At 35.1% G+C, this 18096-nt stretch overlaps 10 protein-coding genes across 10 annotated transcripts; 4 read left to right on the top strand and 6 right to left on the bottom strand.

The window, feature by feature from the left end:
• Nucleotides 1-192: 192 nt before the first annotated feature.
• MTC1 (DUF5427 domain-containing protein MTC1) lies at nucleotides 193-1533 on the bottom strand (the record flags this gene model as incomplete). Its single annotated transcript, XM_003958295.1, has 1 exon — nucleotides 193-1533. The coding sequence occupies one exon, from the start codon at nucleotides 1531-1533 to the stop codon at nucleotides 193-195; it is 1341 nt and encodes a 446-aa protein (XP_003958344.1).
• Nucleotides 1534-2004: 471 nt separating this feature from the next.
• ALB1 (Alb1p) lies at nucleotides 2005-2487 on the top strand (the record flags this gene model as incomplete). Its single annotated transcript, XM_003958294.1, has 1 exon — nucleotides 2005-2487. The coding sequence occupies one exon, from the start codon at nucleotides 2005-2007 to the stop codon at nucleotides 2485-2487; it is 483 nt and encodes a 160-aa protein (XP_003958343.1).
• Nucleotides 2488-2602: 115 nt separating this feature from the next.
• RPE1 (ribulose-phosphate 3-epimerase RPE1) lies at nucleotides 2603-3325 on the bottom strand (the record flags this gene model as incomplete). Its single annotated transcript, XM_003958293.1, has 1 exon — nucleotides 2603-3325. The coding sequence occupies one exon, from the start codon at nucleotides 3323-3325 to the stop codon at nucleotides 2603-2605; it is 723 nt and encodes a 240-aa protein (XP_003958342.1).
• Nucleotides 3326-4097: 772 nt separating this feature from the next.
• KAFR0G01720 (uncharacterized protein) lies at nucleotides 4098-4880 on the top strand (the record flags this gene model as incomplete). Its single annotated transcript, XM_003958292.1, has 1 exon — nucleotides 4098-4880. One exon carries the CDS (start codon nucleotides 4098-4100, stop codon nucleotides 4878-4880), a length of 783 nt encoding a protein of 260 aa, XP_003958341.1.
• Nucleotides 4881-4995: 115 nt separating this feature from the next.
• SIF2 (Sif2p) lies at nucleotides 4996-6561 on the bottom strand (the record flags this gene model as incomplete). The annotated part of the gene is made up of 1 exon (XM_003958291.1): nucleotides 4996-6561. The coding sequence occupies one exon, from the start codon at nucleotides 6559-6561 to the stop codon at nucleotides 4996-4998; it is 1566 nt and encodes a 521-aa protein (XP_003958340.1).
• Nucleotides 6562-6821: 260 nt separating this feature from the next.
• Nucleotides 6822-9062, top strand: EXO84 (exocyst subunit EXO84; the record flags this gene model as incomplete). Its single annotated transcript, XM_003958290.1, has 1 exon — nucleotides 6822-9062. One exon carries the CDS (start codon nucleotides 6822-6824, stop codon nucleotides 9060-9062), a length of 2241 nt encoding a protein of 746 aa, XP_003958339.1.
• A 249-nt stretch (nucleotides 9063-9311) lies between these two features.
• On the top strand, nucleotides 9312-10181 carry FES1 (Hsp70 nucleotide exchange factor FES1; the record flags this gene model as incomplete). The annotated part of the gene is made up of 1 exon (XM_003958289.1): nucleotides 9312-10181. The coding sequence occupies one exon, from the start codon at nucleotides 9312-9314 to the stop codon at nucleotides 10179-10181; it is 870 nt and encodes a 289-aa protein (XP_003958338.1).
• A 131-nt stretch (nucleotides 10182-10312) lies between these two features.
• MMS4 (Mms4p) lies at nucleotides 10313-12406 on the bottom strand (the record flags this gene model as incomplete). Its single annotated transcript, XM_003958288.1, has 1 exon — nucleotides 10313-12406. One exon carries the CDS (start codon nucleotides 12404-12406, stop codon nucleotides 10313-10315), a length of 2094 nt encoding a protein of 697 aa, XP_003958337.1.
• A 178-nt stretch (nucleotides 12407-12584) lies between these two features.
• Nucleotides 12585-16844, bottom strand: VPS15 (ubiquitin-binding serine/threonine protein kinase VPS15; the record flags this gene model as incomplete). Its single annotated transcript, XM_003958287.1, has 1 exon — nucleotides 12585-16844. One exon carries the CDS (start codon nucleotides 16842-16844, stop codon nucleotides 12585-12587), a length of 4260 nt encoding a protein of 1419 aa, XP_003958336.1.
• Nucleotides 16845-16999: 155 nt separating this feature from the next.
• Nucleotides 17000-17686, bottom strand: KAFR0G01660 (uncharacterized protein; the record flags this gene model as incomplete). Its single annotated transcript, XM_003958286.1, has 1 exon — nucleotides 17000-17686. The coding sequence occupies one exon, from the start codon at nucleotides 17684-17686 to the stop codon at nucleotides 17000-17002; it is 687 nt and encodes a 228-aa protein (XP_003958335.1).
• Between the last annotated feature and the right edge of the window lie 410 nt (nucleotides 17687-18096).

Raw genomic sequence — 18096 nt, 5'->3', positions numbered from 1 at the left:
TCCAGCACAAACAAGACTATATAACTCTAAAAGCATGCCTTCTCTTGTCATAATTTTGCTATTCGGAACAAATTTCGTGCATAATAAAAAAAAAAAAAGGTCGGGTAATACAGATGGCATAACTAATATTACTATTGCTGGAATGAGGAATTCCGTTAATTATATATCGTGAGAGCGTTAGGAGGCTCATTCTTAGTTGAGACCCATTCTATCGATAACGTAATTTTGCGCTACGACACCAAATACAAGGGAGAGACCATCTTCGATCCAGTCTCTGACCCAGTCACTTGGATCGATTTCACCTTCTTCGTCATTTGCCGGTTCTTTTTCTTCTTCTTCTTCTTCCTCTTCTTTCTTGGATTTTTCTTCCTGTTTGGTGTTGTCTTCATCTTTAGTGCCTTCTAACCACTCTGCCCACTTGTTTGGGAAACCCTGTGACCTTGTTATGGTTGTGATGTTGTTTGTGATATCTCTCAAGACAATAGTGAAATTGAAATTACCCGATTGAGAAGAGTCTGTTGTTAAAATATCATCTGTCTCGACATCTTTGGAACCACTTATTGGAATGGAGATTGGTAGTATGGAGATGAAAATATCACTGATATTATCCTTAGTATCTTCATTAGTGTTTTTTTCATTTTCATCGTCACCATCAGCTGCCTCTTTTTGTTGCTTTGAAATCTCTTCTTGTGCTTTATTGAATAACTTAATTGCGTTATCTAAATTGGCAAAGGCTAATTTTTCACCATCAGTGATTTTACCAACAAATAAATTCAAACTTCTTCTATTGTCATTTATGAATGATATAGTAGTAGTATCGTCTTGATGTGGTTTCCCCCATTCGTCAACAAATATCCTGATACCACCTTGAACTTGACTGCTTAAAACTTGATCGAATTTTGATTCAACATAGTATTGTAAATTTGAATAATTGACCAAATCGTGTACCAAGTGAATTCTCAAAACTTCTTCAGTTTCTCCGACAACAATTCTCGACAGATTTTTCGCTAGTTCACTTATAGTGTTTGTATTTATCTTAATGGGTAACGTAGTGGTCAAAGTTTGCTGTTCTTTTTGGATTCTATCTTTAACTTTTGAGGCTTGTTCTGTGGTCTTGCTCCACAAATTTGAAACCGCTGTAGAACCCGAAGAGGTCCACCAGTTGGAGATCGAAGTAATAGGATCATTCAATGGCTCTCCATCTTGTTCATTTTCTTCCGGATTTTCCACTGTCCCCTTGGACACGGTCTCATTTGACACCGGCTCAACTTCTTTTGGTTTGGTTTCTTCTGGCTCCTGTTTAGCTCCCTCCTTCTCAAGTGGCTGCTCTTGCTTCCTCGCAACTTTAGCCTCTTTACCTTTACTTTTCAAATTACTCTTTTCCAATTCATCTAAGAACTCAAAAATATCTTCATCTTTGTTACCTTTTTTCTTGTTGCCGTCGTCTACTTTCTCGTTTGCACCGTCGTTGGGAAGAGACTCCAAAAACTCAAAAACATCGTCTGCTTCAGTAGATTTCCGTTCTTCAGACATCGTTCACTGGGCTGCAAATCTGCTTTACTAAGTTCTATATAGACTGATCTTATTCAAACAAACAAGACTTCCTTTTTCATACAAAATTGTTCCTCTTTTTTTTTTGGGCCCTCGCGCGGTGTCATGAAAATCTGTTACCCAGCTTCTAAAAAGTCTATGGCCAAATTTTGTTGCGACAGATTGATATCAGAGAATGGAACTCCCTGCGATCGAATTCATCCTGTGATTGTCACTGTAATTTATGCAATTGGTTATTACTATCTTGATTCATCGTAATAGTCCATTTCCCGGGGTCCCTCAATCTCTCTTTGTAAAACGATAACTTGTCATTCCCTTTCACCATCGACATTTTTCACTGTGCGATGCCCAAAAAATTTTTCAATGCCCACAGGATTTATTATATATTTGATTTACAATATATCAAATACTCATCTCATCGATTATATTCCATCTATCTAGATCACTGAAGCCATGCCATCCAAGAACTCTATTAATAGACCTAAGCTAACGTTAAATGCAAACAAGAGAGTGCAAAGAAACGCCAAGAAGAGAGATGCTCGTGAAAAGTTGGGTCTTTTAAACCCACAAAGATCTAGTGAAAGTTCCAAATCTGGTGAAATTAAATCCGTGGCACTAGATTTATATTTCAATAAAGAATCTAGTCCAAATGGTCCCATCACTACAAAGACTCTTTCCAAGAAGAGAACTAAAAAAATAGAAAGAAACTTGAAATATGCTGAACAAAGAAAATTATTACTTGATGTAGGATCAAAGATTGAAAATGACATTGAAATGGATGTCGATTCTAGTAATGGTAAGAAACAAGATTTGAAAAAATCAAATTTAACTTTAGTGAAAGAAGCCCTTTGGAGTGTCATCGAAGATACAACTTCTGATCCATTAATAATAGAAAATGGTCAAGGTACTACATTCGGAGGCCCTTTCTTTCCTTGAATAACAAGCACATACACACACCCCATTGTATCTCAATAATATTAGATAAAAAATTTAAATAAATTCATTTTATATTATGTATATTAAGTATAATACAGATTATTATAAACTACCATTACTCTTCGGTCAACAAGTTCTTAGATGTCAGTTCTTTTCTAACTTCATTCTTCATGAAGGAAATAACGTCAGCTGGATCTTGTGCACCAAAGACTGAAGTACCAGCAACAATAATGTTGGCACCTGCTTTGGCAGCCTGAGGAATGGTCTCTTTACCTAATCCACCATCAACTTGAATATCTAAGTTTGGGAATAATTCTCTCAATTTTTCGACTTTTGGCATCATATCTGCCATGAACTTTTGACCACCAAAACCAGGTTCAACGGTCATAACAAGTGCCATATCTAAGTACTGACCCAATTCAAATAAGACATCAACGGGAGTACCTGGTTTAATAGCACATGCGGCTCTAATTCCGTACGATTTAATCAGTTTAACTAACTCTAATGGACTCTTGGTTGATTCATAATGAAAAGTAAATTGATCTGCACCTGCTTTAACAAAATCTGAAACCCAATTTTCTGGATTTTCAACCATCATATGACAGTCGAAAAAAGCACTTGGTTTGCCCTCTTTGTTGTCTTCAGATCCTGCACGTGGTACTGCTTTACGTAAAGAAGTTACTATAGGCTGACCCAGCGTTATATTTGGGACGAAATGACCGTCCATAACATCAATGTGCAACCATTCAGCACCTGCATTGATGACTTTATGGCAATCGCAACCGAGATTAGCAAAATCTGAGGCTAGAATGGAAGGTGCAATAACTGGCTTGACCATATTATACTGTAAAGTATTCTTTTCACTTTTATTCTGAGATATCGAAGAGAAAAACTCGAACTAATCTTTCAATTTCAAGTTTCGACTTTTATATATTTCAAAGATTGTCAATATTTGAAATATCCCGACCGGTCGGTGTTATATACAGGATACACATCTGTCAACTGAGACAGCAGGGCCAGTTTCTCATTCGTTCGTATCATTCTGCATTCTGAAGGAGAGTCGTATTACTTCAAGACGGGATGTTCACTTTCTCAGTCTGTTTGGAGTCGTACTGTCTAGTCCGGAATGGTTGAAGAAGAACATTGTGAGGCATTCTTACACAAGGTCATTGTGTGAATTCCTTCCAACTCAGTATTCATGCCACTGTTCTCTGGCCCTACCACTTGTTTATATCTTTTGCATTTGCTATCAACACATACAGAGGATGCAATATCCTACCTTGAACGACAAGAAAAGACAGTAGCAAACCACCGAGTGTTTCTGATCCTCCCAGCACCACTCACAGTCCAAGAGCATTCATACTGCCAGGCTTGGACGGTGAGTGGCCTTGCTGTTATGGTGACTAAGTGGTATATAAAGTGTATTCGAAAACCCTTACATGACACATCAGCCGGTCACGTTACCATTGAAAGAATCAGATTGAATACGATGAGATGACTTTTCTTACCCTTTGGATTTGTATATAATTTATAAGACACTCTATTCTTTATTCACATAGGTGTAAAAGAATATCGACTGGGAATACCTAAATCCGCAATCACTAGCAACTATGCAGGATACATATCAGGATGATCAAAGTGTCGTTGAAGACACTAATTTCATAACAACTTCACCAACACTGAATCATTTAAAGGAGTATAATCTACTTACTTCTGCTATAGACAAGGTTTTATCGGTAAAACTGTTTGCAATGATCTATCTAAACATAATTACAGCTTCTGATCTATTCACTTCGTCAAGGTTATTCAAGAATAATAAGCCATGGCACTGGTTTTTGCACAATATTCTCACTCCTACTGACACAATGTTCAACGATGTTATATTGGCAAAACTCGATGATGTTATCATAAAGAATCCAATTTTGTATAAAATAGTCTCTTTTATTTTAAGAACCGCAACCAATTGGTTTCTGAAACCAGTTTTACTAGTGTCATCCCCATTATTATATATTTCATCATACATCGTATCCATTTTTTTGAAGAGAGCACATAAAGGTAATGAAAGCAATAGAAATCCTGATACTTCAGCGAGTCAAAACACTTTGAATGAAAGATTTGATAATTTGGTGAAACCATCAACTCCGTCAACTTCTGCTACTTATCAAGTTGTTTCGGTGGATTATAAAGCTCGTCTCAACGATCCGGTCTCTTTTAAAGAGTATCAAACATCTAGCCCTTACGATCCTGTCATTTCAACCAGTAATGAAACTACGATTAATAGTCAGGATGATATGTATGAGCCAAATCCTGATACCTCAAATTCTATTAAAAGTAGAAGTAGCTCCAAAAATAAGAGATCTAAAAAGAAGAAAGACAAGCGTTACTCAAGGTGAAGTCGATATTATTTTGCTCGTAGTGTATATACTCTTGATTGTTTATAAGGTTCATTCTTTTTAATTGTTTTAGCAATATTAAAAATTACATTACTAATGAGTCTTTGGCTTTTTTCTATATAGATAATATTACACCCTCTCCAACGGAATATGCTACTGATAGTTTATCATTCTTAAAATTCCATGAGAGTTCAAAAACGTTATCATTATCACGGTTGTTTTGGTAGTTACCATCAATTGGTATGTTTAAGATAATTATGGTTTCATTTTGGCTTTCAAGCAATTTTTCGTGGTTGTTTTGGAATAACTCTACATCTAATGTGTATATTTGTCCATCCATACAACCAATGCAGTATTTTTTCTTATCTTTAGATAGTTTACCAACAAGTATTGGAGTTCCATCTATGATTAAGTTTCCAATTAGTCTATTTTGTGACAGTGACCAAATACGTACCGAACCGTCCATAGAGGAACTTATAATCTCATCATCATTTATCCAATGCAAAGACACTATACTCTGCGAATGTCCATAGAAACAGTTTACACAATTATTACTGCCACCATGCCATACTCTTATTGTGAAATCATCCGCTGAAGTTGCAAGTAGTTTACTGTCATTATTAAAATTAATACAACTAATTGGACCACGATGACCAACTAGTTTCCCTATCGACTTCTTTTCGCTAACTTCATGTACAACTAAATCTCCATCAAAACCTGGAATGACAAATTTATTTTTATCGACCCATTCAATATCAACACCTAATGATTCACCACCCGTGCCAGTACTTAATTCGAAATGTTGTAAGATACCACTCGATACATCCCAAACAATAACTACATTATCAATATCCAATGAGATGAAATACATCGAACCAATATTCCATTTTATCGCTAAAATTGGACATCCGTGATAGTTTAGGACGTTCTGTAATTGACCAGTCTTATTCCACAGTCTCATTTCACCATTTTCCACAGCAGTAACAATATACTCACCATTAGGAGACCAACTTAAAGATGTTACTTGGTTTGTCATATTGTCAGAAGCCCTCGAACTTAATGCAAATGGATGTCTTAGTTCATGCGCACTAATAATCTCTGTCCCACTGTCATTAAACTCAACTATTTTGGCTACTGTGTCCTTGAGTCCGATACAGAGAGTATTATCCAGTACCGGATTCCACGAAGTTGTCACAATGGCTGTATCGAATCTGAAAGTTTCTGTTAATGTTTTCACAAAACTAGGACCTGCCGTAGCTATAAACTTCTGTTCCACGTGTATACTTTCTGCTTGTTTCTCTGCGGGTTCTTCTCCATTCTCAGGCTCTAATTCTTCTATTATGGGTTCATTTTCTAATGAAAACCTACCTTTATTTGCAATTTCTGGATATTTTTCTTTATCAATCTTCAGTGCATCCACTAGATTGAAGTTTTCTCTGAAATGCGCCTCGTTCTCTTCCTTGAGATTGCCCTCATAGTCGATCAGTAGCTCACTTTCTGTATACAGTATACCTCTCTGTAGTAGATTGACCAACGTTCCAATCGGTATATTCTCGTTATATTTTGAATCAAACTCCAAAACCCTGGTCTCTTCTTGCAGAGCAAGGGCGCTCACTTCCTTCCCCATCTCTTGTAGATATCTCCATATCAAATAGTTCACCTCCTCACTCGTGATACTCATCTTGTTCTGGCTGATTTCAGTTCTTGTTGACACTTCAAGTTGTCTTATATGTTTTCGTAATTTTTCGATTTTTTCTTATAGGAGAGAAAAATAACTTTTAGAATCATATTGCCAAGTAAGGTCATTATAGATAAAGTTACATAGAATATAATACTCATTAGAAACTGCCAATTTAGATCAACCATATTAAGTACGTCGTTTTTGAAGCAGCAATGGTGGATTTTTCATTGAGAAAGGCTAGAAACAATTGGAAGAATACCATGACAGGCTCTCCTACAAAATTAAAAGTGGCTTCAACGCAGCCTAAATTGGCACCTACATCGTCCAGTAGCAGTGTTAATGCCAATTCAAACAAGAAAAGCAGTTCCGATAGCAAGCATAAGGGTGCCAAATTGAAACCATCCAAAAATCCCTACAGTAACCTGAACATGTCTAATACCAGCGAAAGTTCGTACGCTCAGTTACCCAAGATAAACCCCAGTGAGAAGAATAAAGCAGCTACATCTATGCACCGGAGACTCTCCATTCATAACCAAAATTATGTTCCTCCCACTTTAGACTATTCGATGCCACTTCCAACTATGGATCTTTCACTTGATACAAATAAGAATAACACAGAGCAGAATATTGAGAATCTCATATCTAAGAATATATCAACAGCATCATTCAACGCTACTGAGGAAACCAATATAAGTGAAATTCTCCAACCTTCTACTTTAAGAAACATTTTATTAGATCCCAAATTCAGTGCCAAAAAATTTGTTAGACAAGAATTAAGCAGTGCAACTGCAATAGAGATTGATGATTTCACTAACATATTGTCTAGTTTAAATGATAATATAAATACGGAGATCAAGGACAATCTAAATCGTTCCTACAATGAAATATTAAAAGTGAACAATGATCTATTTATTGCTTCCAGCGAATTGAACCAATTGAGGGATAATGTGAAGGAATTAAGTAATGTTATGTCTAATTTTGATGTCATTGCTGAGAAGAGGCTCCTCTTTGAAGAGAGAAAGGAGGAAGCTAATGGCTTATTACCCCCAATGAACAGCAAAGAAGAAAAAAGGGACCAAAGCAGTTTAGTTGTACTGGATAAGATATGGAACGAAGAACTGCTGGATTTAGTGAAAAAAGTGGATGGTGTTAAGAATATTATTTTCGATAATAATAACCAGAGAAAAAATCTGAATAGACATTTCATTCTAGAAAGTTCGGATTGGTTTGAATTAAATGTTACAACATTCAGGTTTTCACAAATGATCAAATTCTTCATTCTAAGCGATTTGATTTTCATTGTATCCAAAAATAATAAAAATAACAGGTTTATTTTAAGTCAATGTTTGGATGTAAAGACAGTTATTGTCAATAAGGATCCTTATTCCAATAGATTATTCTTCAAGACTAATGAAAGCATAGCTAATTCCAACCCTGACGTATCAACTAGTTTACTCTTCGAGACTAGAGATGAAAGGGAATGTGGCAGAGTTTTGGAATCTATAAGAAAGGCTAAGGATGATCTTTGCGATATCTTTGAAGTGGAAAAACAAAATAAACAAAAATTAGAAGAGTCATTCAAAATTTTACAAACTACACAACCGACTCCAATAAGGGATCAAAATTCAATTACATCACCTATAAAAAATAATATAAACAGGCACAGTTTAGACAATACACCCATTTTTAATAGCGAACTGTCTCCTAGGAAAAGCTACACTAAAAATAGTACTTTCAATCATGAACAGCATTTTTTACAGGATTTGACTTTGTCTATTCAATCAGCATCTGGAAATCATGAGTTAAGTCCCCTGGCTAGAAGATTAAAGGATCTAAACGATTCTATAGAAGAGGTTGATATTCAAATTGCTAGAGTGAACTTTGAGGAGGCCGTTCTCCTTTTAACCAGTATTGAATCAAAACTAAACGAGTATTTTGCTGCCAACCAATCAATCTCAAAGAATGAATCCATGTTTTATAATTTAATTCTACTAAATTTGAATCAGAAGAGGGAATCAATAAGATTGAAATTGTCCCGAAGTGTTTTGGTCAACAAAACTGAGATCTCACAAGTTATTCACAATATAAAAACAATGATCAAATTAGGATTTGCAGAAGAGAGTTTGGATATATTTTTACAAAATAGGTCGAATTTGATTCAAAACTTAATATTACAAATTGGTTCAATTGATAATTCCATTAATTATGTAGCAGAATTGGCTATAATCAGGTTCCAAACATTGAAACAAACTGTCACAAACTTCAACGAGCTTTATAGCAACGGAGACAACAAGATTTCCTCCATACTAGTCAGTTGGTGCAATGACCAAGTTGACAAGCATTTCCAACTGATAGACAAGCATCTGTTGAACGATGAAATGTTATCCCCAGAGTCTATCAAAACCACAAGAAAACAGATCGACGACTTGAAGTCGGTCGGTTTAGACTTTGTTTACAAATTAGACGAGTTCATCAAGAGAAACGCACATAGAATTCGTTAAAGCAATCAATATTATCATCATAATTTAGTATATAAACGTATTCTGTACTAAATTTTTAGTATAACCCGGACTTTTTTTCTTCAATTTGAAATTCTGTCCAGAAAATTCTAGAAATTTCAAATGAGATAATAATGCGATGAGTTCAATGATCTATATAAGTTAGTTTTTAATAGTGCAAATAATCTGGATCTTAATTCTTTTAAGAAGTTATTTCTGATTGAACCTATAACGCTCGACTCGTAATTCATAATGGAAAAACTATTACACTGGTCTATTGCTAATTCCCAAGGTGATAAAGAAGCTATTGCCAAGGCTGGTCAACCGGATCCAAAATTGCTACAACAGTTATTTGGAGGCGGTATGGCAGATGATCCTACTTTAATGAAAGAGTCTATGACTATCGTCCTGAGTCCAGAAGTTGAACTTGATAATAAAATGATTGCAATGGATAATTTTGAAATGCTCATTGAAAATCTCGACAATGCTAACAATATTGAGAATTTGAAGTTATGGGATCCTCTTTTGGAAGTATTAAGTTTTGAGGAAGCGGAATTACGTGCTACCGCCTTATCCATTATCGGCACTGCTGTTCAGAATAATCCAACCTCTCAAGACAATTTCTTAAAACATGAGGGAGGACTAGAAAAAATTATCCATTTGATAAACGATTCTACACAGCCTATTGAAGTTAAAATAAAAGCTTTATACGCTCTATCTAACTTACTACGGAATCATGCTGACATGGCAAAGAAGTTTGAGGAAATGAAAGGATTAGATATCATTGCTCCTATTTTAACTGACAAGTCTTCAAATACTAAGCTTAAAATGAGAACCATCTCTTTATTAACTGCATTTTTATCATGTCAAGATATCACTGAACAAATAATATCTACTTTAAGAGCAGATGGCGCTGTATGTGCTGCCATACATTGCCTAAACACAGAATCAGATTTAAATATTCTTGATAGAGTGTTACACTTTTTATCCCAATTAATTTCATCAGGCCTCAAATTTAATGAATCAGAAATCAAAGATTTAACCAGTGGTTTCAAAAAGATCGAACCATTAGAGGATAGACTTAACGAGGATGATTTCCTAGCTGTCAAGTATGTATTATAGATATTAAATGGTAAAACAATAAAAAAACATAAAATATTAACATTCAGTTTATCTATAGAACTTTCTGTAAAATGCAATTTATAAAACATCATATATAGTGGTAGAATCATATTATTCAAATGAAACTTAATTCATGGTATCACATCGTCCGGATTTTTACTAGTTAACATTATATACAAACGCTTTTCCATAGCTTCAGTAAGAAGATGCTTCCCATCGAGACCTGACCTTAACTGACCCTTTTCAAAATCTGTTAGTAACTCTTGAAAAGTTGGATATATCGATACAACGCCTCGTGCCTTTAATTCTGACATCTTAACAGTTTCATGCAGAGTTTTCTTTAAAATATCCTCTCTATCTTTACCTGATCTGACATTAATATGTGCATATTTCATAAATCGAATGGCAGGATCCATTCGTTGTTTACCCAGCAATGAGATTAAATTAGGTAAACATGTTATGAACTCGAGGTGTGAATTCACTGTATGCACTTTTACATTCCACTCTCTATCAATATACCTTAGCCTTTGCTCAAGATCAAACTTTTTGATTCCCATATCTTTGATATGCTCCAACCTTTTGTTCACTTTTTTAGTTGGAGAGTGGCCCGATAGTCTCTCTTGGACTTTCGCTTTATAATTGTTGTCTTCTAAGGTATCAATCGCCCTTTTAAACTCAGTAAGACCATTTAACACCAAGATAACGTATTTACCTCTCTTTGAATATTCTCTAATTAACTTGTACAAACCCCTCTTGTCCTCAGAGTATTTTCCAAAAAATTCTTGAGCATCAAAATAGAAAATGCAAATATTTTCTTCAACTATTTTCATTTCCTCTGGATAATAGTAGTCATGACTCAAATCATAAATACTGTAACATTTTCTGAAAAATCTAATTAAAGGTAGGGTATTATTATATGCTGTCTGCACGATTGCAGGGGAGACCAGTTCCTTAAAATTTAACACTGATTTCTCAAAAGTATCTAACATTTTTTTGGTTGTTTCCATGATTATATCTACTCTCGCCTTTTGATTGTCTCGATATATTTGATTGACCTGTTTAAAATTTTTCTTATTGTGCCTTAGGCAATTTTGAAGCATACTTTTGGACTCATTATCATCATAGTGTTTTGCATTAACTATATATTGGCTCAATTTCTCTGTTTGGATATCTTTTCCAACACTCATACCCAGCGAAGACCTCCTAACAGGAAGGACTAAATCAGCATTGGACATAGTAGATTCCTTAACATTTAATGCCCGCTTCCTTTTCTTCTTATTTGGTGTAGATTCGGAGTTCAAGCCAAAATTACATGAATTATCCACAAGAAAGTTTGGCACGTTCAGCTCAACTGAATGTACAATTTCTCCTGACATGGATTCCGCATTTAGTAACTGCTTACTACTTTCATCCTTTCTAGTTCCTCTGTAATCATTTCTTACAGAAGAAACATCACCCTCTGCCCTTATAAAGGACAAAGATTCTTCCAATGGATTTTCATCCACACCTTGTCCGTCAGCATGAGTACCATCAGGTGTTTTTTGATTTCCATTTTTCTTGACAAGTATTGAAGATGATAATGGAAACTCATCAAATATATTTTGTGAAGGTAATTGAATATCGTGGCCGCTTGGGTCCATTCTATTAGATACTTCGGGAAGATCATCATTTCGTCGTATTTTGGGAGATGTTTCTGTACTTGCAGGTACATCTGCTTCAACTTTTCGTGAAGCTCTCCTCCAGGCCTTGGCTAAGCTTCTAATGTTACTCTTCTTCTTTTCTAGATCATCATTGATTGTTTCAAAATCATTACTTTCTCTTGATAAGTCGTCAGAAATAATACCATCCAATAACCTTTTACCCTTGGATAATGGCGAACTATTCTTCTTTAAAGGAGAATCTAAAGATCCATTTCCGTGTGTTTCATCTGACATATCATCGAATGCTACCTTGTCATTTGTTCTATCATTCAGAAATGGCACAGATATCTCCATAGAATTGGACATTCGAGAATTATTCAAACTTTGCCCTTTAGTTGCATATATTTCAAATTCTGGTGAAGAGGGAACACTACTTTCGTCATTCACAACTATTTCAAATTTCTCTTCACTTTTTCCTTTATGAACTTGACTGAAAGTGTCCGAAGATAAGTCAACTATTTTCTCAGCTTCATGCAATATTAAATTGTCACTCTCCACATCCGAAATCTCTATAACCTGACTCATGCCACTAACATCATCCAAAATATCCTCTTGTTTTGGCTTTTAATAAGTCATAGTTTTCTGAGATTATACTCGAGAAACGCGTACCGCGTCAACAATATCTAAAACCTTGTAAGTGAAAAATAAAGCGGGCTTTCATCAGAAATGCATATAAAATCTCTATTTAAAGTATATGTATCGCCTACTCGAAGATTTTGATCATACCCACACTATCTGCTGCAAATATGACGGATTTATCATCAACTCTTGCCGCAGTTAGTGTGTTAATGTTGTTATTTTGCGCCTTTGCCAACTGATTCACGCCCGAAGAGACATTTTTAATGAGCAAAAAAGACATATTAGCAGTAGCTTGAACCGTAGCAAAAGAATAGTTCATGTGGCTCGAGTTTATTAGTACTCTTGATTTTGATAAGGATTTTAAATCAACCATGAATAAATCACTGGTTTCTTGGTCTGCCACAAGTGCAGTGTGGCCATTTACATACACTGCAGATACTCGTTGTTTATGTACAGCAGAATATTGGATATCACATAATTTCTTCTTCAAAGGAGAGAAGACATCAGCTGAAGGCTGTTTATCAGAAAAGATAATTGCGTTTCTACATTGAATTTTTGCAAAATTCCAAATTGTTATAGGTGCCTCTGATGACCCTCCCATAACGAGAACACAATTTTTTGAAAGGTAAGGACATATATGAATGTCTAAAATAGGAATATTGTCGCCAAATGCCCAGGAATTGATCAGTATCTTGAACCTCAAGTCCCAAACGTCAACGATTCCTTTGGTTGTTCCCAAAATCAGGGTATAACTCTCTTCATCAATGGTGAAAGATGTAATTGCCCCATGTGACATTGGATTCTGAATTGTGTTGATAATTTCCATATAACGTAAGTCAATTAATAATATGTTTGATAAGCTTGTTAGACCAATAAGGAGGGACTTATCATCCGTAATGAATGTTTTAATCTTGGTAATGTAATCCTCAATTGATGTGTCTGGTAATTTGGCATTTATATTCATCTTTCTTATCGGTTGAAGATGAGTATATTTTCTCTTTCCATCTATAGCGCTATAGGATACTCTCATAGCGAGAACACTCCCGTCCTTCAACGTAATGGCAAAAGTGTCGTAACCTGGGATCATTACGATATCAGTTATTGGAGATTGACAGTCGTGAGTGATATTTGGATCAAATTGTAATCCTTGAACAATGCATTTAACGTCCCAAATACTGACTGTTCCTTGAATAGTTGCACTAATAAGAAAAGGCCTATCATGAAATGAAGTTATGACATTTGTAAGAACATTTCTTGAATTCTTGGTAAGATTCCCTATTAAATGCCCCCTAATGTTTTTGAGTATATCGGTATCTTTCATTGCCGTAGTGACTGTACCAAACTCTTTATATTCTTTCAAAGTTGGAAAAATTTCTACGTTATTTAAGAAATGTTTTATAGTGTCGTTATCTCCTTCATAGCTATTTCGTACAATAAATTCTCGTTTTTCGAAAGGTACTCCTTCTTTGATATGATTTAGTGAGCCTTTATGCGAAAGTGACGGCTCTAATTGAACATAAACATTCTTGAGATTTTGTATGGTGGTTGCCATCGACTTTGCCTTGAAAATTAGAGAGCCATGCAAAGCCGTGACTGGAGGGAGTCCAAACATTTTTTTGTTAGCTTTAGCCTTATCCATATTTGAATTATCGATTGATTGTTGAGTTCTCTCTTCCACAAAATCTATTTCAAAAAAGACTGTCCTTGGTAGAATGTTAAATGTGCTTAAAGAGAGCTGATTTTTATCATTACCATCGATAGAAAATGACGTATCTGGCCTTCTCCTTGGGTTAGTTGTTATTCTGGTTACATATGCTCTTAGAGCCGTAATTTTCCATAAATCTACATCTGCCAATCCGACAGTCTTAAATTTCTCAATCCATATTTTATCTTCAGTGGTTAAAGGCACTTCTTGTTTATTGAAAAGTTGGGGGACATTTGTAGATGCCTTTGAAAGAAGGCTATTTGTATTGTTGAAGCCATAACTTCTTGACGAATAATCTTTCGAAATAAAGTTGATCTGAGTATTTCCAACGGAATCAACGTGCTTGTTTGGTATTTGCTGCCAAAATAAAGAATTTGAAGCTCTTGAAGACCAACTACAAAGAAGATTAAGTATCGTTCGGGAAATGGGCTTTTTGGCTGAGGACAAAAGGACTTCCAAAGTGAAAACAACATCAAAATCAAAAAATTCTTTAATAATTGGGTATAGAGAACAATAAATTTCAGCTTTAGTGAGTTTTTGCGATATTTCGTAGATAATCATGAGTGTCATTTGTCTTATCGAATAGTTTGGATGTAAAATTAAAGGAGAGATCACCATTGCTATGTCATAAGATACCTGTGTCTCGATTAGACCAGTTTTACAAAGATCTTTGATACTTTGTAGGACTGCAGTGACAACAGCCTCTTCTGTATCCGTTAATGTTTGGATCAGTAGTGGTAATATGTACTGTTGCAAGGTGATTGGACCGAGTAAAATCGCAATTGCTGGAAGCACCTCCACCAATACCATTCTTAAAAATGGATTTTTGTCATTCAAATATGTAATCAAATGACTCAAAATAATGTCATTTGTTCTTTCTTTACCAAAAAATTTACACAGTGGCAGGATATTGTCCAGCAATGCTATTTTTACCCAAACTTCATTATCTGTTAGTAAGCTCACAACTAGTTTATCGACAATATTTGATAGTCTCTTTATATATCTTCTCTTGTCATCGGCTCCATTTTGGAGATATAGTCTATCTTGTTCATTTGTTGCACTGCTATATAAGGATAGCTCCTGAAATTTCCCAGCAATTTCTACTAAATTTCCTAAACAGTTCGCTACAACAATACGAACATACGGTTCGTTTCTACAACGAATTAGGAGCTTCTTCAATTGAGGCAGTAAATAGTCAATGAATATATTTTCATTCAACTGATCTACTTCTTCAATAACAGTAAGTACTTGACATAGACATTGTACACTAAGTGCCTGTGCATTAGCGTTTCCAGTAGCTTCAAAATAAGTTAGTAAATATGGTACAATTCTGTTTAATTTGTTTTTATCGGATACAAATTGAGATAAACAAGTCAATAATTCGAGACATTTTATTTTGGAATCATTAGTCCTTATATTTCTCAGCGCATGACATAAATAAGAAGTCAAGAAAATCATACATTCTTTATTAACAGCTTGAACTTTTGAATGATTTTGAAATGGCTGTAACTTTAGGGAATAATTATTTAAGAGATGAATTTCAGGAGTAACAAATAATTTTTGATCTCTCTCAGTGTCATTTCTTGACTCAATTAAAGGAAGCTCTAATGACCCACATATCTTTGGGAAGTCATTATATATCTTTGTAATAGCCTCGTCAAGAACTGTAACATTTTCTTTGAGGGTAGTATGAACGCATATATTACCTGCACTCGGGATATTTGTGCCTAAACTGGCCAGGGTTCTCAAATAATCGTAAGTGAATGAATAGAAGTAATCGGGGAAAAAATTACCACGATACTTATCCAATAATTGTGACGCAGTTAATCTTTTCTTAGGATTTAAATCAACCATATCCCTTATTAAATTTTTCATTTCATCAGATTCGAAATGTGCATCTAAATATTCTATGATTTTATAATCGCCAGCTTTATATTTGAATAATTGAGATAAATTGAAAATAGGATCATCCTCTGCGAAAAGCTCTGCAATACAACAACCCATTGAAAATATATCCATCTCTTTCGTTACTTTAAATCTTTTACTTTTCTGTAATTCATTTAGTTTTGAATCAAATCTTTCAGGCGCAACGTAACATATTCTTCTCTTGGAAGTATCAAAATAAAATGAGTATTCACCGGGATTATCTTCCGGTAAGTAAACAGGTTTAATTTGAGAGGCAAAGTCTGATAGACTCACCCAAGACCAGCTGTTCACCAGGATATTTTCAGTTTTTATATCACCATGTGTCACGTTGAGACTGTGGATGTCTTTCAGACAATTTAATAATTGGAATGCAATAAATTTCTGCTCTATGAGTTGCAAATATGGTCTAGAGCTGAGTCTTTCGTATAAACTTCTATGCAAATGTTGTCGTATCAAATAAACAGCTCTGTTCGATTCAATAACTTTACTGTAATTCAAAACATTTGGCAATTGACTGAGCAGTAATGCCTCTGAGTTGACTAAATCTAATACTCCGTCTAGCTTGTAATCCTCAGTAGGTTTAATAAACACTTTAATGATGATTTCACCATTAGGATCTAGCGCTTTACATGTTTTCAAAAATTTTGAAGAATTTAACTGTGAAATGTAATGGACTTCTTCTAAGACATCGATATACGAGGAAATACCAATGGATGGTGTCGTTTGCGCCAGTAATGACAGTTGCGTACCCATAGCAAAACTAGTTAGCGAGGGCTTTTTCTCTCTGTCATTATATATGGTTTAATAATAAAAGAATCGATTTTTTTCCCTATCGAATCGCCCTTATAGATGAAGCTTATAACTATACATACATGTATATATATACTCGAGATTTAATAGAAACTTATCTAGATGTCACCATAGTTGTGTTCCACACTCTCAAGGACTGCAGTGTCGTGGAAGCCCGACTTTTCAGTTAATAGAACGAGGTTTTCTTGAGAGATCTTCTCAACTTCTTCATTGTAGATGCCGCAAGCTTTCATTGCATCTCTTGGATTAATAGTCTTTCTTCCATCTTTTAGAACATACTTGGTGATGGCAATTGAGAAAAGCGTCTTGTCATTCGTCCTAGTGAATCTACTCATGATATAAAGCCATTTTTGATCCCAACAAAAGATATGAGATGAAATATCGTATTTCTCGAATGGTTTAATCTCTTTTAAGAAATTCATGAAGACGTTGGCTACGGGAATAAATGGATAATGTTTCGATGTTAAGAACAATTTCTGGAAAATTTTACACATTAATCCGCCTCTATTGACATCCAATTCAGCGAAATAGGTACTATTACTTTTGTGGAAATAGAAGTCACATTCAAACGGTGAAGCATACGTAGTGTATTTATTTGCTCTAAATACGCCAAATTTATCATTTTGCAAAGTCTTAATATTCTTTGTATCATAACCAGTGAAGACTGGCAGCAATGCATATTTTATTGGCGAATAGTAGAATCTGACAAAGTAAGCCCCAGGAAGCGACTTATAAGAGGAGAGCAGGAACAGTCCAACTAGATATTTGCAAACGGTGGCTAGCATGGCGCGATTTCCTGTACTCAATTGGACGCGTTGTATATGTGAAGATGTTAGCTATCACAGTACTAACTTGCCATGTTTTTTTCTCGAAGTTCTCAATGAAGAACTTCGGTTTACCAAACATTAAGGGCCATTTGCATTACCATCAAACAGAAGATCACGACGATCCTTGTTTCAGAGGGCTGTCTTCTTGTCCATCAGAGTTGATCTATCTCCACGTTAATATGTGTGGTTGCTTTTAGATCTTTACCGTCCATCCAGATACTAATGGAGCACAGCGTCAGGCGTAAAACACATCATAAAACGCATCCCAATCTCACACTCACAACTGCATACTCTGACTTTCTTGCCCATCGGCAGCCTTGCTTCGTAACACTCTTTTATTCAATATGTAAGTTTACTTATTCCGTAAA

The sequence above is a fragment of the Kazachstania africana genome, chromosome 7, assembly GCF_000304475.1.
Source record: "Kazachstania africana CBS 2517 chromosome 7, complete genome".
NCBI classification, from domain to species: domain Eukaryota; kingdom Fungi; phylum Ascomycota; class Saccharomycetes; order Saccharomycetales; family Saccharomycetaceae; genus Kazachstania; species Kazachstania africana.
Note: the sequence above shows the minus strand (reverse complement) of the source record. Positions and strands in the feature narration are given on the sequence as shown.